Source organism: Geotrypetes seraphini, chromosome 1 (genome assembly GCF_902459505.1).
Source record: "Geotrypetes seraphini chromosome 1, aGeoSer1.1, whole genome shotgun sequence".
Classification (NCBI taxonomy): Eukaryota; Metazoa; Chordata; class Amphibia; order Gymnophiona; family Dermophiidae; genus Geotrypetes; species Geotrypetes seraphini.
The window spans coordinates 2,922,825-2,944,730 of record NC_047084.1 but is presented as its reverse complement, the minus strand read 5'-3'; the positions used below and the strand labels follow the sequence as shown (position 1 = coordinate 2,944,730).

The 21,906-nt window shown below is 38.8% G+C and overlaps 1 protein-coding gene across 5 annotated transcripts in view; it reads left to right on the top strand.

Annotated features, from left to right (window-relative positions):
• The window catches only part of CAST (calpastatin), a 285,855-nt gene that overhangs the window by 198,988 nt on the left and 64,961 nt on the right, over positions 1-21,906 (top strand). For 4 of the 5 annotated variants that reach the window (XM_033914801.1, XM_033914972.1, XM_033915063.1 and 1 more), the window contains 3 exons: positions 6,811-6,888; positions 9,220-9,273; positions 14,021-14,074. In XM_033914801.1, coding sequence (XP_033770692.1) covers positions 6,811-6,888; positions 9,220-9,273; positions 14,021-14,074 — 186 coding nt within the window. The remainder of the gene's footprint in view (positions 1-6,810; positions 6,889-9,219; positions 9,274-14,020; positions 14,075-21,906) is intronic. The other variant, XM_033914887.1, reaches the window with a different exon arrangement.

Below are 21,906 nucleotides of genomic sequence, written 5' to 3'. Positions count from 1 at the left end.
CCAAATAAAATTGTATCATATGATATTGCAATATGATTTTCCATTAATTTATTAATTTGTGGCCAAATTGAATTCCAAAAAATTTTAATATAAGGACAATGATATAATAAATGATCTAATGTCCCTGGTTCTAGATTACAGTGCCAGCATCTATTAGACTTAGAACTGTCTAGTTTTTGTAAACGAGTAGGGGTCCAAAAAGCTCTATGTAATAAAAAGAACCATGTTTGTCTCATAGACGCTGACACTGTACATCCCATTCTCCAAGACCAAATTAGTGGCCATTGAGATGCATTAATTTGATGTCCAATCTCAATGCTCCAAATGTCTCTTAGACCATTTTTTGGTTTTTTATTCAAATATCCAGATATTAATTTATACCACAATGCGGCTTGATGTCCTAGGAAGTCTGCTTTAAAGCATAAGAACTTTAAACTATATTGATTGTTTAATGATTTCCATTCAGGGAACCCAACCTGAATGGCCTGCTTCAATTGCAACCATTTAAAACTTTGTGTTTTATTAAGACCAAATCTATGTTGCAATTGTGAAAAATCCAGCAGTTTACCTTCTGAAATAATATCATCTAGAGATCTAATTCCTGCAATAATCCAGTTCTTCCAAAGGATTTGAGCTCCGCCAATTTTGATCTTGGAGTTTATCCATATGGATTGATTAGTTGATTTATATATTGGGATGGGTGTTAATTTATCAATAAATCTCAATGTTTTCCAAGTATCCATTATTATTTTATTTTCTTTGTATCTTTTAGGTATATTAATACTTGGTAAATGAACTAAATTTAGGGGAAACATAAGGCGCCATTCCAAATATAACCAATCTGGTGCATTATCTATAAGTTCTGGGAGGATCCAATACATACCCTGACGTAGAATATAGGCTTGATGGTACCTATAGAAATTTGGAAAATTTACCCCTCCCTCCTTAATTGATTTTTGTAAGGTTACTAAAGCTATTCTAGGTGTTTTACCAAGCCAAAGAAATTTTGTTAAAATTCTATTAAGCTTTTTATAAAAGGACCCCTGAAAATAAATAGGTATCATACTCATTTGGTAGCAAACCACAGGTAACATCATCATTTTAATAGTTTGAACTCTGCCCCACCAAGATATATGTAATGGGTTCCATTGTTCACATAACTCCATTACTTTTTTTAATACATATTTTTCATTTTCTTTTACAGTATCTTCAATTGTTTTTTTAACTTGAATGCCTAGATATTTAAATCCTTCTTCTTTCCATATGAATGGAAAAATATCAAATAATCCTTTTACACAGTAAACATTCAAGGGTATAATTTCAGATTTATTCCAATTAATTTTATAACCTGAAAATTTGCCAAACTTATCAATTAATTCCAATAAAGAAGATAAGGTAGACTCTGGATTTCTCAAATAAAGCAAAATATCATCAGCATAAGCCGAAATTTTATATTCCATATCTGAATATGGAATTCCTTGTATCTCCCTCGTTTGCTGTATTGCTAACAATAAGGGTTCTAATACAATATCAAATAACAAAGGAGATAAAGGACAACCTTGTCTAACTCCCCTCTGCAATTGAAAACCATCAGATATCTTATTATTAATATTTAATCTTGCAATCGGGAAGCTATACAATGTTTTTACCATTTGTATAAATCCAGAACCTATACCAAACCATTCTAAAGCCTGATATATAAAATTCCATTCTACCCTATCAAATGCTTTCTCAGCATCTAATGAAACTGTAAAAGCCGGTTCATCCATTTTTTTTGATAAGTTTAGCATGTGAAATAATAGTCTAGAGTTATTGGAGGAATGTCTTTTAGCAACGAAACCCGTTTGATGCATATCTATAATATGTGGGAGAGCTTTGGCTAATCTCAAAGCCAAAATTTTCGCCAAAAGTTTATTATCAACGTTTATCAAAGATATAGGCCTGTAGTTTGAAACCAAAGTAGGATCTTTATTTGGCTTAGGCAAAACAATTATTATTGATTCAGCCATAGTACCTTTTATATTACCTTTTATAAGTTGTGTCTGATATAATTTTAATAAATGTGGGGAGAGGATATTTTGAAATGTTTTATAAAATTCTACTGTGTAACCATCACCACCTGGAGCGGATCCAACTCTAAGAGATCTCAATGCTGTTTCTAATTCTTTTATTGATATAGGTTCTTCTAAACTTCGTTTTATATGATCAGGAATCTTAGGTCCATTTATTAAATCTAAAAATTTTTTTCCATCTTTTTGTTTCTCCAAATAAGGTTCGGAAGAATATAGATCCTTATAAAAATTTAAAAATTGTTTTAATATTATATTTGTTTGATTTGTTATTATACCATTATCATCTTTTATTCCATTAATATTAGTTCTCCTTTTTTTTGCCTTAAGATAATTTGCTAATAATTTTCCCGCCTTATTAGAATTTCCATAATACACCGTTTGTTTGGAAAACAAATCTTTTCTTATCATTTTTGAAGTTAATTCATTATATTTACCTTTTACTTTCAAAAGAGCTTGTAAAACTTCATATTCCCATTTACTTATCAATTTAGCTTCTAATATTTTTATTTCTTTTTCTAATTCCATATATTGTTTTTTAATTTGTTTCCTAATAAAAGCTGAATATGATATGATATTACCCCTCATAGTTGCTTTAAATGCATCCCATACATTCTCTATAGATGTATCTTCCACTAAATTTATTTGAAAAAATTCATTAATTTGTGTTTTAAAATTTTCCAAAAATTTGTCATCCACAAGCAATGCATTATCAAATCTCCAAAGAGGTCTATTATTTTCTAATTGATCTAATTGTAATTCTATCCATATTCCCGCATGATCCGAAATGATAATAGGATCAATGGAGGCTTTAATCACTTGTTGCACTTTATTTGTTGAAACAAAAATATAATCTATTCTTGAAAATGATTTATGAACCTGTGAACAAAATGAATACTCCTGATCATTAAAATGAAGAATACGCCATATATCTTTCAAATCACATGAACTAACTAAATTATCTAGACCTAAAGATTTAATATTTTTACCTGGTTTTTTATCCAATAATGGATCCATTACAGCATTAAAATCTCCAGCCACCACTAAATTAGAGGCAGCCAGTGGTAATAACATATTTTGTAGCTTTTTGAAAAATTCTGATTGATTCGAATTAGGGGCATATATATTAAATAACGTCAGGGTATCATTTCCCATACCTATATCGATATGTATCCATCTTCCATGTGGATCTGAATTTTTTACCTTTATATTGGCCATACATTTTTTATTTATAAGGATTGCAACCCCTGCTTTTTTACCCACTGCTGGAGCAAAAAAACATTCTTTTATCCATCCACCTGATAATTTCTGTGATTCCTTCATATTAAGATGGGTCTCTTGCAGACAGTAAATATCTGCATTTTGTTTTTTTAAAAATGTTAATATTTTTTTCCTTTTAATTACGTGATTCAGGCCATTGACATTAATAGAATATATTTTAAAAGACATTATATATTTTAATACTTTTCATTATCTTATTCTTCCTCTCCTCTTTCATATTTAATATCCAAAAAATTTTCTTCACGACACACATATTTAACCCTAATGTATCTCCCTTAATTATTCTAATAAATATTCTCCTTATCCCTCCCTTTCCCACCCAATACATTGGCTGCTTAAGGATACACATTGGAACTGTAATCCCAACATTCTCCCCATTCTAGGCAATCAATATTCAATTGTTTAAACAAATTTCCCTTCTATCTATCTATATTGATCTTTTATATTTATTTAATCATTTTCCATAACATTTTATTAATGTATCATTTTCCATTTAACAATATGTTAATTTGTATTTCCTTAGTATTATGATTTCAACATATAATTATTTTAAACATATATGCAGTGTATTATTTAATAATTTTCCTATATTCTGTTCTTTCTTTCATATAATTATTATTGTCTTTTCTTTGTATTGTTTTCCTCCATTTCTTCAAATATTTCGATATGTTATATTTTTTAATTTTTCATAGAATCTTCAAAACCATCTTAATATATTATGTTAATATATCATAGGTTCTGGTTTAGAGAGAAAATCTTTTAGTTTTTCGGGATCCTCAAAATATAAGGACTTGTCTCCAGATGACACTCTCATTTTCGCCGGGTAGTATAGACCATATTTAAATCCTTTTTCTTTGAGTAGAGGTCTCATGTCTAGTAGTCTTTTTCTTTTAGTTGCTGTGTTTTTGGCGAAGTCTGGTAAAAACCATAATCTTGATCCTTTATAATTTAAGTTTTTATCTTTTTTTGCAGCATTTAGTATCTCTATTGCTTGTTGGTATCTCAACATTTTGAAAATGATTGGTCTTGGTCTGTTTTTATTTTCTAAATTTTTAATTGGGATTCTATGCGCCCTTTCAATTTCAATTGGTTGTTTCAAGTCTAATTGTAGAATTTTTGGAATTAAATTTTCAAGGAAAAGGATAGTATTTTTTCCCTCTAAATTTTCTTGTATTCCAAAGAGTTTGATGTTCTTTCTTCTTCCTCTATTCTCGTAATCCTCCAGTTGATCTTTTAATTTATTTAATTCCAGGCTGTCGTTTTTACATCTTTTTGATTCACATTCTATATTTTCCATTTTTGATTCTAGTTCAGTTGTTCTTTTGTTGTTAACTTCCATTTGTCTATGTATATTTAAAATTTCTTCTTTCATTTCAGACATATTAGTTATAGTTTCTTTAAGCATTTGTTTGATTTGTTTTAATTCTTCCATGACTTCAGCTTTGCTTAATATGTCTGGTTCATCAATAGGAAGTGGTATCTTGCTTGGTGTTATTTGATCTTGTTTTTGTCTTTTTGCAGATGTACCAACCTCATTTTTGTTTTGTCTGGTGCTTGCCATACTGTTGTTTTTAATCCCTTTTCTTCCAAATTTTAGTTTTATCTTTTAAAGTAGAAATTTTCTTTTCCTTTTTTGCCTTTTTTCCTTTTCCTTTTCTCTTTCTCAGTTATCTGTCTCAATCTTATATACTCCTTTTTTAGTGTCTTTATCTCTTTAATATTGGTAAAAAGGTTCTTTGAAGTAAGTGTCAGTTATTTGTTTCCAGTTCTCTGGCGTCTCTCAACTGTCTCGATGTCTTGCCGCTTCAGCTTTTTTCCAAAAGTTCCGTTAATCCCTTCCTCTGTCTCCTCTCATACAAGCCCAATCGCAGCTTTGTAAGAGAAAAGCAATTTCAATTCAGTTTTTTGTTTATTTAGTAAGTTTGTATTCTTTCTCTGTCTTCAGCGTTTCAGTGTTCAATCACTGAGAGAAAACTCCGGTATTCCTTTCACTCAGTTTTCTTCAATCAATCCCCTCTTTCAGCGTCGTCACCGAAGGGCTTTCACATATATTGTCAGCTCTTTTTCCCTCTAGCTCCGTTCAGCTTTACTCTCTCCCAATATCTATTCGTTTTAGCACGGAGGGAAAAAATTTTTTATCAGCCTTTTTCAGCGCTGGCAGGAGAAGGCTGTATCAAACTGTCACAGTTCCACAATCAACCGTCAGCAGCCTCACATCAAAATCGGCTTCCTTTTCAACAGTTATTCAGCGCACAGAGAAATAACAACACTTTTTATATTTCAAGCTTCTCTTTCAATATCTTACCCAGGCTTGGCAGTTTATAATATCAGGCTGATGTTCCCTACGCCGAGTTTACTTCAAATATGCCCCGTTGCTCTGGCTATCTAACTTCCTGTCATGAAAGAACTCAGCATAAAGAGAAATAAACCCTCTTTCTTTACTTTCCTCCTTCAGACTATTGTTTGATTATCAGGCAGTATACTTTTTATCAATCTTCTTTTTTTCAATACTTCAATTTATTAATTGATCTCTCAGGGCTTCACTGGCTGTAAAGGGCAATTTCAAACTGTCACAGCTCAGGAATTCTATCAACAGCAGGCTTCACACTAGAATCAGTCTTTCTCTTACTTTCCTTCTCTTTTTGGTCAGTTTAAATTTCTAATATCCCTTCTCTATCCCGTGCCGATCCAATTTTCTTTATTCAATGATCTATCCGGCAAAAAGGACAATACTGATCTCTCTCATTCACCACCCGTAGGGCTCTGAGTCAGCGCCGGCAGGAGAAATCAAATCACCACACAAATCAACTGACAGCAGCCTCACAATTAGATCAGTTCTTTTCTTTTTAACTTTTTGTCAGTTTTAATCGCTCCAGCAAACCTCCTCTTCAGTCTCCTAATATTTCAGTGAGGAGAAAATTTGCCGATTTTTGCCCTCAGAGTCTCTGTTCAGCGCGGGCAAGAGAAGTTTGTTTCAAACCGTCACAGCTATATCTTTTAAATTTCTCTCGCTGCAAGACTCTCTCTCTTAGTGCCCATAAATTTTATATACGTTGGCCATTTTAAGTTTTTATCTATCTTCACTCTCTGCTTTGCCTTTTCAGTAAAGATAAAAGCCGGTAAAATTACCTTCCCCTCAGCTTTTTTTTGATGTCGGCGATTTGATGTCGGCACTCTAACTTTTCAGCTGTTATTCTTTCAATCTTCAACTTCAGGCTTTAGAGGGTAACATCATCATTATTAATAATTATTTTTTTTTTTGAAATCTTCAAGAAGGGAATAATATTTTTTCTTCAGTTGCCTAGATATAGAGGAGCTTAGCGATCACACTTCCATTCGTGTTCGCGTTAAGCCCAAAGCATCATTGTTCTTAGACTAGACATGAATTTTGACGAGAGAGGGAGCCTAGTACATGTGTTCAGGAATCCTCTTCAAATTAGCTCCTGGTTCCTTCTTTCAGGATAAAGCAGATGATAAGGGAGTAATGCCACCAAAAGTCAAAGGAGTAATGCCACCAAAAGTCGAGGGAACACCAAAGGTAAATGTTAACTGCATGTACTGGAAAAATATCTATCTTTTCTTATGTCTCATCTTCCTGATGCAAATCAATATTTGCCCAGCTTTTACTGCTCCTCCTTAGTCTTGGGCACAGATTTCCACTTTGCTGTCAGCTGTTGTTCTCAGGGCAGTCTTTTTCTTTGTATTAATTCTGTGCATTTGAACTGCATTGCGCTTTTCTATTCTTACAGTACCTGATATCTGCCCAAATTATATTCTGTCTGCCATTTCTGTGCCTGTTTGATTAGTAAATCTATGACCCTTGATCTAAAACAGTGTATCGTAAACTGTGTGCCTCCTGAGATTTCTGGTGTGCAGCGACACACTGGTGAAGAGGAGAGTCGTCCACGCCGGCTGCCTGCCTATAGGATGTGCCTCTCGCGGCGAGAGGCACGTCCTGTAGGAGATCAGCCAGCATGGACGACTCTCCTCCTGGTCAGTGTCTCTCCTCTTCTCCCTGCTCCTCCTGGATCCCTGTAACAGCGGGGTGTGGCAAGACGGGCCTCCAAGTATGCATAAGAACATAAGAAGTTGCTGCTGCTGGGTCAGACCAGTGGTCCATCGTGCCCAGCAGTCTGCTCCCACGGCGGCCCGCAGATCAAAGACCAGTGCCCTGAGACCAACCCTACCTGCATACGTTCCGGTTCAGCAGAAACTTGTCTAACTTTGTCTTGAATCGCTGGAGGGTGTTTTCCCCTATAACAGCCTCCGGAAGAGCATTCCAGTTTTCCACCAAACTCTGGGTGAAGAAGAACTTCCTTACGTTTGTACGGAATCTGTCCCCTTTTAACTTTAGAGAGTGCCCTCTCATTCTCCCTACCTTGGAGAGGGTGAACAACCTGTCCTTATCTACTAAGCCTTTATTATCTTGACTGTTTCGATCATGTCCCCTCTCAGTCTCCTCTTTTCAAGGGAGAAGAGGCCCAGTTTCTCTAATCTCTTACTGTACGGCAACTCCTCCAGCCCCTTTGCCATTTTAGCCACTCTTCTCTGGACCCTTTCAAGTAGTACCCTGTCTGTCTTCATGTACGGCAACCAGTGCTGGACGCAGTATTCCAGGTGAGGGCGTACCATGGCCCGATACAGCAGCATGATAACCTTCTCCGATCTGTTTGTGATCCCCTTTTTAATCATTCCTAGCATTCTGTTCGCCCTTTTTGCCGCCACCGTGCTTTGCGTGGACGGCTTCATTGATTTGTCGACCAGTACTCCCAAGTCTCTTTCCCGGGGGTCTCTCCAAGTATGCATGGACGTTGACGCGATGACGTCACGCATGCACGTGATGTCATCGCATTGATTTCCAGGTGCCTTCCGGCCGGGGCACTGCATTTAGTGTACTGCTGGCCGGAAAAGTTTGTGGGACACTGATCTAAAACTTTCAGTTATGGGGGCCAGAGCAGCACAATTTGGAAGATAGAGAGTTTTGTTATGTGCCAGATCCAGGTCATGTTAGAGTTTACTAGCAGGGATGGATTAAGGCCAACTGATATCCTAAGCACAGCCCAACAATGGTGTCCTTCAGCCTTAACTGACAAGATATTAAGACGCAATAAGTGCTTAGAAATATCATTATTGTACGAAACAAAACATCCTATATATCTAAAATTCTTAGTAAAACACTGAAATTCATGTTGCATTATGGGTGTGGCAGGTGAAAATGAAAGTCTTAAGAGCAGGATAGCCGGGGGGGAGGAGAAAAAAAATCTTCCCTCGCTGCTGCTACTACTACTATTATTTCTACCAGACGTACGCAGCACCTTACAGAGTTGCAAAGAAGAACAAAACAGTCCCTGCTCAAAAGAGCTTACAATCTAAACAGCCAAGACAGACAAACAGGATGTCATAGATACAGTTAAGGGGAACGGTTAATCAGCTGGCTGGGTTGGAGGGCAGAGGAGTAGGGTTAAGGATTGAAGGCTATATCAAAAAGGTGGGTTTTCAGTCTGCTTTTAAGGAAGGGAAGGGGCCTGATGGACAAACTGCCCTTAGCAGCTGTTTTTTTCTCCTTAATGGCTAATCCATTAAGGGCTGTTACTAGGAGCAAGAGGAGGAGGCAGCAAGCAAAAACTTGAATCCTGTAATGCAAAAGCTCATGGCTATACCACTTTTCCCTTAGATTATTTTTGATAATATTACAGTGAAAAGGAGGCGGGTCACTGTGTTAGATGTATTTTTCTGTTTTTTAAAGTTCTAGTGTTGGATCTCATGAGAAAACTTAAAAGGACAAGTCTATGAATTAAACTTTGACCTATATATTTATATTTATCTATGTTTCCTCCCTGTACTGACCACTGACTACTCCTCCTTCTAGGATAAAGCAAGCAGTAAAGTAGCGTCACCACCAAAAGCTGAAAGCACACCAAAGGTAAATGCCAACCATATACTGCAAATTTCAAAATGTAAGACTTTCTAAATTTGAAAAAGAAGTGGAGACATATTATGAAGCTTGGATCTCATTCTTTTTTTTACAAGCTGATGAGCTTTCTAGGTTTGGATCAGGCATGTCAAACTGATGACTAATGATGGCGCCACTAGGGCTGCCGCACATTCATCAATGGGCCATACTAAAATATTTGTCCTCCCTATTCTCCCCATTACATAGGAGCCAAATATTAAATTTAGATACTACACACATGGGCTGGGGTTGGATTCACCAGACAGATATGAAAAGTTACAGTAATTGCCTTATTCTCTAAATGGTGCCTTAACTTAGGCACTCTACTGGCGCCAATGTTAAGTCTAAAACACCGTTTTAAAAGCAGACATATAATAAAATTCAAGGCACTGGAAACGGCGTTAGGCGCAATTCACCTCAAAGGTAGGTGCCAGAAATGTACGCCTTGAAAACCCTGGCCTACGTTTTGGGCACCTACCTTTGCCAGAGGTGCGATTCTCTATGGTACCATCGCATAATTTGACACACAATTTTATTTATTTAGATTTATATCCCGTCCTCCCCAGAGAGCTCAGAACGGGTTACAAGTTAACGTTCAGAGTGTTACGGTGTTACATTACATAGGGACACAGTTAACACTTATAGGGTTACAGTAATAGTACATAGGGTTACCATACAGCAGTGCATAGTGTCATGACTTTACAAATCGGGGTACGAGTGTGTGGTATCGATCTGAAAGTACAGTCTAACACAGATGTTCCATAGGAGTTAAACTGAGTTTGAAAACATGACAGACGTGACTGATACTTTTGGCATCTGTGATGTATAATCTAACAGACATGTTAGGCAAAGAGGTAGGTCTTTATAGCTTTCCTGAAGTTTAGAAGGCCCTGTAGGGATCTGATGTAGAGAATGACATGGGGACAAATTTGTCCCCGCAGGATCTCAATTTCCTCATCCTGTCCCTGCCCAATTCCTGTAAGCTCTGCCTTAACCTCACAAGCCTCGAACACTTATGATTTTAAAGTGTTTAAGGCTTGTGCAGATGAGGATGGAGCTTGCAGCAAAGGGGCAGGGACTGGAAAAGAACTTGCTGGGATGGGAAAATGAGTTCCTGCGAGGATGGGGGAAAATATGTCCCCGTGCCATTCACTAATCTGATGTAAGGAGGTACAGTAGATTATTTCAAAGGTTTGGTAGGAAGTGAGCGTAAGATCTTTTTGGGACAGTTTGGAGCTGGAGGGCATAGCCTGGGGGGGTATTTCTAGTCATATTTCATCCTGGGAGCATAGGGTTCTCTTGGGGGTGTAGGGTGGAAGTTTAGAATCTGGACCTTAATGCTTCCACAGGAAAAGTCTCCTGACATGCAGGTGTCTAGGTAGTGTAATATTACAGTGAAAAGGAGGCGGGTCACTGTGTTAGATGTATTTTTCTGTTTTTTAAAGTTCTGGTGTTGGATCTCATGAGAAAAATTAAAAGGACAAGTCTATGAATTGATGCCTAGACATAGCGCAAGTAACGCTTGTCAAAGGCACCAGTGATTGTAATTATGTGTGTAGGTGCTCTAGGCACCATTCTTATGGTAGTACTTAAGATCTATAGCATATAACTGCAGGAGGTGTATATATGTGAGTGGAATATGTGTGGTCCTTGGGCTTATAAAATACTATAAGTTACATGCATCACTTGGCACACTCGTACACCTGCCACTGACATGGCATAAGCATTTGCCTCTAAACTCAGGGGCGCTAATGCCGACTTAATGCTAATATTCTATAATGGAATCTTGGTATCCTGATGCTGTTACAGATTGATGCTCAGTGTGTAGCATTGGGATACCTAAAATGAGATGCCAAGCTATAGAATTATCCTCCAAATGTTTGTAGTCTTTTACACTTCATTTGAATTTGCTAACACTTTTAATGCTGCATCAGATTTGAAACTGTTTAGACAGGAGGAATAAAGAGCCAGTCTCGTTCTAACATCCAACATCAAGAACAAACCCCACCAACAAGGGTGTGTTAGTAGCAACGCCTTCACAATGAGAACTGTGAGACCTCAAAGGCCCAGAATGTTCAAATGTTTTCAAGGGTAAACATCCAGAACACAGCAAACAGCAGAAAGCAAAGCTAGCCAGATATAGTCAATTGAGTTTATTGCAGGTGCATAAAATCAGTTATACACAAAGAAGGAAAATCCAGTGTGGAGCAAACCAAAGCAGTCCAAGGTCTAGTAACCAGAAGATCTTCATTAAAAGGGCAATTTTTAAATCTAGGCTCCAGCGTTTACAAGGACCAGTCATTTTGAACATTTAACTCCACCTTTGCATTCTGTGCAGTGGTTACTTGGTGTAAGCAATGAGGCTCCTGTCGCTATTTCTGAACTTTTCAAGTTTTGTTGTCCATCTAGTTCAGAAGTTTTTAATCCTGTCCTTGAGACACACTCAGCCAGTTAAGTTTTCAGGATAGCCACAATGAATATGCATGACATAAATTTGCACACACGAGTATCCTGAAAATCTGACTAGCTTCGTGTGTTCTGAGGACTGGGTTCAAAAACCCCTGATGTACAATGTTGAGATCTGAAAACCAGATTACTGATACATTTGCTTGACTGAAACCTGCTCATGTGTGTGCTCAGTGGCAGGACCAAGATAGAATTTGAGTCCGCTGGGACAGATAGGGAAATATGATAAAAGTACCTGAATGTAAACCACTTAGGATATAAGTGGTATATAAATAAATGTTAAAAAAAAAATAAAAATGAAATTCATCGCCGGTGGATTTAAAACTACTAATTAATGGAATTTTTCAGAAAAAACTTCAAAGCATTTCAGCTTAGCTAAACAAAAATACAAGACAATAGATAAAATACTTTAAACTCAAGAAATTGCCTTCAGGAGTAGATATCATAAATCAAATACTAAACTCCTGTAACTCAAAAACAAAACTAAAATGGATAGGCACTGGGTCAAGTGATAAGCAAGTGTAATGATCTTATAATGAGTACTTCTGCATGCTTTAACGGAACATAAAAACATATATAGAGTGGGCATTCAGTTGGAATTAATACATTATGGATGGACACTGATATTTTAGAGATACTTTAACATATTTTGGTGTACAGTTAGTATGAGACAGTGGTCTCAAACTTGCGGCCCGGAGGCCACATGTGGCCCGCCAGGTACTATTTTGAGGCCCTTGGCATGTTTATCATAATCACAAAAATAAAATAAAACAGTTTCTTGATCATATGTCTCTCTAGCTATAAATGACAATATTATTATTAAGACTTAGCCAAAAGGAAAGATTTATAAACTATAAAGAGTTTTACCTCATGCAAAATTGTCATTTCTTTAATAACACATTAACTATTTTTTCTGAGGCCCTCCAAGTACTAACAAATCCAAAATGTGGCCCTGTAAAGGGTATGAGTTTGAGACCACTGGTATGAGAGAACAGTGGTGATGTAGCTGTTCGGGGATTTTCTCCAGCATACAGCTTTTTTTGAGCATTATAAACTGCTGAAGTTATTGAAGTTCTCTCTCATTTTAAGATTATTATAATTGATTATCACTTTATCCAGTGCCTATCCATTTTATTTGTATTTTTTTGAGTTACAGGAGTTTTGTACTTAATATATAAAATGCAACATTGTTTGTTTATGTTGGTTATAACCTGCTTAAAGTTTTAGACAATGAGGTCTAGAAATTTTAAATATTGCCTTCTATATTTTTTTTATGTATTTGTGTATCACATAAGTTAATGTTTAACCTAGAAAGGATTCTTCTGAATATATAAAAAGTTAGGCGCATTTTCAAAGTGCTTAATAATAATAATAATAATTGTATTCTTTTATACTGCCATAACCAAAAGTTCTAGGCGGTTTACATTAAAAAGAGCTGGACAATCAGCGAAATACAATAATATAGTAAAAAATACAAATATTTGTAAAATAGAATTTCAATAATAAAACTCTCATTAAGTTTTTGTTTGTTTGATTGTTTCCGATCTTTTTCAAGTTATGTATGCTTGATTAAATTTAAAAGGTTATAAATAATTTTTTTAAAAAAACTCTTATTAAGTAATAAAGCACCATAGAACCCAATTTGTGTCTGTGCTTTGAAAATGAGCCCCTAACTCTACAGTTGGATGTATTTTCAGACTAGCCCCCTCTTTTACAAAGGTGTGCTATGCTTTTTAGCATGCAGTAAATATTATCTCGCGCTAAACATATAAGTACATCACGGGACGCATCGAGTCAGAAGATGATATCTTCTGGCTCATGGGACCCTCGACCACCAGAGGGCATCCGCTGAAAATCAGGGGAGGGAAGTTTCATGACGACTCCAGGAAGTACTTCTTCACCGAAAGAGTAGTGGATCATTGGAACAGACTCCCACTCCAGGTGATAAAGGCCAGCAGCGTGACGGATTTTAAGAGAAAATGGGATACTCATGTGGGATCTTTAAGGGAGTAAATTCAAGGAAGGGGATACTTGGAATGGGCAGACTTGGTGGGCTATAGCCCTTTTCTGCTGCTTTTTTCTATGTTTCTATGTTATCCTACGGACGCGTTAGCGGTTAGTACACGTGTTGATTCAGCGTGTGCTAAATCTGCGCTAAAATGCTTAGCGCGCCTTTGTAAAAGAGGTCCTAGATGTGACATAGGAGAGTTATCTCCAAATACAAAAAAAAAAAAATTGTTGTTCTTTGTAGGGTAAAGAAGGCGCTAAGGTAATAACTTCACCAAAGGCAGAGAGCATACCAAAGGTAAGAGTACTGTATATGTGTTGTCATTTAAGAGCAGTGGTTCTCAACCCAGTTCTTGGGATTTACCTAGCTGGCCAAGTTTTCAGGATATCCACCAAAAAAAAAAAAAAAAGTGCATGAGCGTGCATGTAAACTCAACTCCATTATATACAAATCTATCTCATGAACGTTTATTGAGCAAGGTCTGACAAATTCACTTAAGAAAAATATGCAGAGGGGCGATTGGAAGAAAACTGCCATCTGCCTGCCCGGATCATTGGTGTGCGATCCCCTCCAGATGGTCTGTGCATGCGTTTTGAGTGCTTTTTTTTTTTTTCCGGGCCCAACTCTCCTGCTCCTGTCTCCAGCGGCGGCAACCTCTTCCCTCCTTCCCTGCAGTGCAAGCCTGTGGGTTTAAAGCAGGGCTGTACTGCGGCCTGCAGCCTCGCTTTAAACCCATGGGCTCGCACTGCAGGGAAGGCCCAGTGCAGCAGAGATCAGTCTGGGAGCCAACAGGCACTGCTCTCCCCCTGCCCCAGGGCTTCTGCAGCCCCTGAAACAGGCAGCAAGATCGGGGCAGCAGAGAGCAGGGCGGCGCTGGAGAGTGGGAAACGAAGCCGCCTTCCTTGCAGTGTGAGCCCGCAGGTTTAAAGTGGGGCTACACACCAAGGGCTCGCATTGCAGGGAAGGCAGCAGAAATCAGTCTGGGTGGTGAGAAGAATTTAGTTGCGTCCCCTGCCCCAGGGCTTCTGCAACCCCTGAAACAGGCAGCGAGATCAGGGCGGCTCTGGAGAGTGGGAAAAGAAGGTCTGCGACTGGTCCCCAGCAGTCGCTTATGGAGTTGATCGTCCAGCCCAGTCGGATCGGGAAATGTGTGTTGTGAATCGCGTCCCTTCCTCATTTGCATGCACGGATTCAAAGTGGTTCGCTGGAGATGTTAGTGAATGAGGCCGGAGGGAAATCTGATCATAAAGGGGTCATAAGCCGATCAGTACACTATCGGCTTTGTGAATCTAGCCCTTTGTGAATATCCTCTTGATGATTTTACAGGATAGGTCTGTCCCCAGGGCTAGGCTGGGTTGAAACTTCCTTTTGATGAGAGTCCACTGAATATGCAGTGTTAACAGGTAGAGTGTGATCAGTAGCTGGGAAAATACACCAATTTGGGGTAAAGGAGAGGAATCGACAAGGTCACAACTTTTTCACTTTCAGGGGTTCTTTTCCCTCCTGACACTCAGGGTGACAGAAAATAAGTTCAAAACATAGCAGCAGTACAGTCACTATGTACTGGTAGATTGGCACACTAATCAGTCTGATTATCTGCTTGAAGGTTTAAGTTCCCACTGCCCTAAAAATAACATCCAACTCTAAAGATTTTAGACAATCATTGAGTCTATATGCAAATAAGCCTCCCAGGGAGAGCTCTGCTCCCTTGTTTCCATCCCCAGCCAACAAGTTACTTTTATTAGTCCTCAACTATGGCAGCTTTAATTAGAATTTTCCTTTCCGTTTATTCAAGTTTCAAATTTATTAAAATTTGATATACCACTTATAAATTATTTAAGCAGTATACATGATTAAAAAACTAAAATTATAAAATTAAAAGACAATCACAATACCTGAGACAGACAAACATGTATATAGGAAAAAAGGGGGGGGGGGGAGAAATATAATATTCAATAGGAAAGAAAGGCATTAAAAGGGAAATACAAATGGGAGGGTATTAAAATCCTGTCAGATAGTAAAAGCTTAGAACGATATTAGCAGTCAAAACCATCCTTGAAAAGAGATGTTTTAAAATTTGATTTAAATTTTGTAAGAGAGGAAACTTCCTGAAGGTGCAAGGGCATACTGTTCCATACAGATGGAGCAGTGATGGAAAAGATTGATTTTTCTGATCGTATCGTATATTATGTGTTGAGTTGATAGCAATGTCCCCTCTAATTTTTCATAGGCTGTGAGCGCAAAAAATTTCATCTGTGCGCATTTTAAAGAAAAACTAAATTTGTGTGTGCTATAAAAAATTATTGCCAGAGGGCCTGGAGTTCATTTATGGGCAGGTCTTTGAGTTTAGTCTGAATTAACGAAAATACAATGTAATTTTAGTTACACTTTATGTTAGTTATACTTTATGTAACATAAAGTCTCATTTCAATAAACATAAATTATGTTCCATTGAAATGTTTCATTGAGCACTACCTATAAATAAGGTATCATTGTACTTTATACTTAAAATTTAGAAAATAACAGCAATTTCATTTTCAAAGTTTTTCCCTGTGATCTTTCATATTTATCCAGTCAGAATAAATTCTGTCAAGATCTATTGAGCCTCCATCTTGAAGGTGACTCTTAACACGCATCAGCATTTCCAAATGCTCTAAATGTAAATGGTGTCAAACCACATTTTTGAAATGCCATGGTTAAGGAAGTCGGTTCTGGTAAGACATCATTCAAAACTTCAAGTGTAACGTGAAATTGTTCACTGTTTAGCTTCTTATAGCAGTACTTTGCAATAGGATCATTATCTTTGTCTTCTTCAAAATATTTTAACAGGGGATCATAATTTCGAATAATTGCTTTAAGTGCAAAGTGTTTAGATAACCAGCACATTTCATTTAGAGGTCTGAAAGCAATTGATTCACATTCAGATGCATCTGCTATTTCTTGAAATTTGCATCGTTTAGTAGAAGACAGAAGAACACTGTGTACACAGTTCTCATTACAGTTTCTACTTCCTTCATCAATCTTACTTCTTTCCATGAATCAGAAAGTCCCAAATCTTCTCGACGTGCAACACAATGTTGCTGCACTAAATGTGGAATGTCTTTTCTCAGCTGTGCTACAACGCCATCTATTTTGCCCAACAACAGAGGCACCATCAGAGGTGAACATAACCATTTTATTCAGGTCAAGTTCATGTTTCCTATAGAATTCCCTAATTGCTGTTACTATTGATGTAGCATCACATGCTTCTAACTGTAGCATCCCATCAAATGATGTCCTATACTCATTTGAATTGACTGGCCGATACTTAAAGTAGAGTATTAAGTACTTGTTAACAGAAATGTCTGTGCTTTCATCAACAGTTAACGTATGATATGTTGCTAATTTAATGTCTGCCATACGATCATCTTGCACGATGCCATTGATAATTCCAAGAAATTCAAACGCATAGTTTTTGCTTCTCCAGCTATCAGGTATACTAACATACTTCGCCATGTGCTCATTGATATCTTGAACAGAGAGCATTGAGATATTCATCTTAATGGCCAGCACAACACTGTCGACAAGAACCTTAATTTCATCAGGACTGGAACGCTTCCGTTCATTACTAATTTGCCTTTTTTCTTTTTTGGTTGGACTTTCAAGCAAAATGTTAACCAGTCCCCCCTCTTAAATTCGGATTTTTACTTCTGAGTTTATACTGTCGGTATGAGATTTACTTGATAGATGGCGTTTCAGAAAGTCCAGTTTCAAAACTTCATCCCATATTTTTCCAGTAGAGAATTTTCCAGTTGCTTTGGCATCATGACAATAACAACACACAACTCCATCGTCTTCGTCATAGGTAAATATTTCACACAGTCGAACACGCTTTGTATTTTGAGATTCCAGTGTTTCCGTTTCAACAATTTCTTCAAGCCATTCAGACCTAAAAGCTGTTGCAGCTCTCTTGCGTTTTACACTTTTCACCATTCGCGGTTTAGACATTTTAAGAGTTATCTGGTTGCAATTTAATAAACGAATACAGTTATACAACCGCAGTACCACGCTGCACACTACGATTCCACAAAATCAACAATATGGCGGAACTTCAGGAAGTCAAAGAATCGGAAGTGTTTCATATCCTATGGGCCATAGGCTATGGCCCTATGGGGCACGTGACGTATCAAGTTCAACTGCCAAAGATAACGGAATCATGTGAATGACTTAAAATTTATATTATAGCGCTTCAATAAATGTGATAATTGGGAAATCGGAACAGCTGGTCTTCTGCAACATTTCATTTTAGCAGTGAAAATCATTTTAGGCAAAAATTTATTTTTTTGTGCGCGCTATTTTAATTTGTGTGCGTGGGTTCGGCAAGTTGTGTGCGCGTGCACAGCTTAGAGGGAACATTGGTTGATAGGCTCTTTAATAAATTTTGATTGATTGAACGTAGTGATCGTGTGGATATATATATGGAGTAATAAATCCTGGGGATTATGTCATTCTAGTTTTAAAGGTTAGGAGTAGAATTGTATAAGTCAGTCAATGTGATATGGGTATTGTCCCTTGCACAAATCACTTTTCACAGTTTCTCCAGTGTTCAAACCTTCTACAGTTTAAAAGTGCAAGAGTGGGGTCACGTGATGCTATGAGTGGGTGAGGACATGTTCCTGATTGGCTCCGGGGCCCTGCTCTTCTATATGTAGTGTATACTCGACATTATTGCAACCTGGCTGGCGATTTCAGTTACTGTTGAGTTCGGGACCTCATGGACAGGTATTTAACCTGCTCACAAGAAGCAGCGCGCATGAAACCTGAACGAAAAGAAAAAGAGCGCTTGAAACCTGGTGAGCCCAAGATGGCGGCCGTGTCGGCCACCGCGGTGTTGGAGTTCACTGACATAGCACTCAATGATATCAAAACAGCAGTGGCGCAGGTCCTGGGACCTCCAATGGACACTTTGGCGATGCAAATTGCTCGCCTGGAACAACTTTTAATTGATACGGCAGTCCGGACCACCGAACTAGAGCAGCGAGTGTCCGCAGCAGAAGACACTCAATTCTCATGAATTAGACCTTGCAGCCTTGCAAGAAACGGTGGGTCTTCAGGCTGATAAACTGGACAACCTGGAAAATAGGTCCCGCTGTGGCAACCTTTGTTTTTTGGGCATCTCCGAAATAATACCGGATGCGTGCTTGCTCGCTGAGCTGGAAGGTTGGCTGGAGCTGGAATTCCCTAATACTTTGGCACTGGGTCCCCTCTGTCTGGAACGGGCTCATCGTATCGGAGTTTGCTCGAACAGGGAGTCCAGACCACGTGTGGCGATCATGAAATTTCTGAATTACAGGCACAAAATGGACATTCTACGCCAATATCGGGCTAAACGAGATACCCTCCAGTTACGGGGCTCTACTATCCACATTAGCCAAGATTACTCGGCAGCTCTTACGGATTGCAGGAAGGTGTTTTACCCTCTCTGTGCGAAGCTGGTGTTTTCTGTTTGTTTATCCAGCCTTACTGAAGATCCATCATGATGATTCATGGCACTCATTCATTGTGGCGACGGAGGCCGCGGATTACATCAATGTGACCTTTGGCTCTTCAGCTGAACCTCCGTGACTATTTTCTGGCCTCCATTCTGATTTCCTGCCAGGTTGCCTCTGATTTGATTGTACTGTTTTCTTGTTACTATGAGCTTGTAATGTTTGACTTTATTTGCCTCCTTCATATTTCTGGAGGGGTAGGGCCCTCCATATTCAGTTACGGGCCTGCTGCATATTCCTTAGGGAATATGTTCTCTGGGATTGTTTGGGGATGGGGGGGGGGGCTGGGATTTTAGGTTGGGAACAGTCTAAGAGTCTTTTGTTATGGGGCCTATTTTTCATTCTGTTTTCTTACATAACTGTTTCATGAGCAAGTCATCAACTGTATTGATTTATGCTGGGTGTGATATGATGGGCACTTGGATGGAGCTGGGCATCTGGGTGCTGGATGTCTCTTATGTCCAGTATGCATTGTTTGCTCGGTGCCCGTGGTGAGTGATTGTCCACTTTGTATTGTTCGTGGAATGTGTCTGGCATAACATCCCCCATCAAGCATCAAGATCTTGAGACAACTAAAACATCATCATGCTGATTTGGCCTGCCTGCAGGAGACCAAATTGACAGAGGAGGAACATAAGAAGCTGAAGAGAGGCTGGGTGGGTTCTGTATTCTATGCTTCTTCCACTGGGTAAAAGGCGGGTGTTAGTTTACTGGTCCGGAAAGGTTTGCAGTGTGCTATTACTTTAAAACATCAAGATTCCCAGGGTAGATATTTGTTACTTCACATATCATTGCAAGGTACCGATTTCAGGCTCCTGATCACCTATGGTCCTTACACTTAAGCCTATTTTGATTCTCTGGTTGCTCTGGGTCTTCAAGATACGTCCTTACCATATATCATGGCCTTAATCAGGTGCTGTATGCTACGCTTGACCGCTCTGGTCCTGTGACTCCTTCCCCTGGCACCCACTCTAAAGGTGTGCCCTTTCTCTGTAGGTCCTTGGGTTTGGTGGATCCCTGGAGGTTGCTCCATCCTCTCGAACGGGACTATACTCATCAATCTCTAGCCCACAGGACGTTCTCCCGCTTGGACTACCGCCTGGTCTCAGAATCCTTGTTTCCCAGGATTGCTGATGCTACTATAGGTCCCTTGGAAGTCTCGGATCACTGTCCTATGTGGTTGGATATTACTTGGGGTATTTCTCCTACGGTGCCCCCCAGGTGGCGATTCCCTTCATATCTGCAGGATGATCCGGATTTTTTGGAGCATCTGTGGAAATGTTGGGAGGATTATTTGTTGACAAATGGTCAGCATCAATCTAGTCTGGGCCTTTATTGGGAGACTGCCAAGGCTGTCCTTAGGGGGGCCATAATAGCCTACATTACAGCCCGGAGTAAACGTATTTCGAGTGGAATTATTCATTTGGAAAAACAATATCGCACTTGAAGGCCCACTGTTTGCGGACTCCTACCCTGCCTTGCAGGAAGAACTTCACTCGGCTCAAGTTGCTCTTAACACCTTATTGCATGATCGTACCAAACGTTCTCTCTTCTATCGAAAATATAAATTTTATCGCTATGGAAATAAAACAGGTAGAATGCTGGCAACTTTGACTAGGAATTGGCAGGATAATAGGTACATATCCCGGATTGCAAAGGGGCCTGGCTTTTACCACACGAAGCCAGTTGATGTAGCCGATGCTTTTTACCAACATTTTTAAACTTTTTATACTAGCCCGGGCCCCTACTGGGGCCCGGACATCTTAGACCAGGGGTCTCAAAGTCCCTCCTTGAGAGCTGCAATCCAGTCGGGTTTTCAGGATTTCCGCAATGAATACGCATGAGATCTATGTGCATGCACTGCTTTCAATGCATATTCATTGGGAAAATCCTGAAAATCCGACTGGATTGCGGCCCTCAAGGAGGGACTTTGAGATCCCTGTCTTAGACTATCTGGAGGATGCGGGACTGTCATGCTTCACAGACTTGCAGAGAACAGTCTTGAATCAACCTTTACAGGGCCCAGAGATTCAAAAAGCGATTAAGAACTTACGTTCTTGCACTTCTCCGGGCCCTGATGGATTCTCGGCTGAATTTTATAAAATGTTATCTCTGCAGGTGGGCTATTATGGGCTATTATGTTCATGCCTTGGCAGAAGGGGTTTTCCCCGCTTACGCCAATGAAGCCACTATCACATTACTTCCAAAGCCGAACAAACCTAAAGATGAAGTAGAGTTTCCTCCAGCTTCTCAGGACTAGGCAACAGCTCCTAATGAGACCCATTATATGCTGTCCATGCACCCAGGGAAATTCTTCCTTTCTATGACTCCTCCCTTCATTGGCCCTCCTTTGGGGAAAAGCTCTTAGGAAACGGAGATCTACACTCCCCTCCAGTTGTACTCCAACTCAGGATTTCCAGTTTCCCTTGCATTCCCTGCTCTTTAGGAAAGGCTGCTTACATAATCAAAGGGTTCTTTAAGCCTGGTTCAAAATTCGGTTATGGTAGTACAGTAGTCAAACTTAATGCAGATAAGTTATCTTTATTGTACAAATTAGGACAGCTATCTGCACAGGCCTATTAAACGGATTAAGATGGGTAG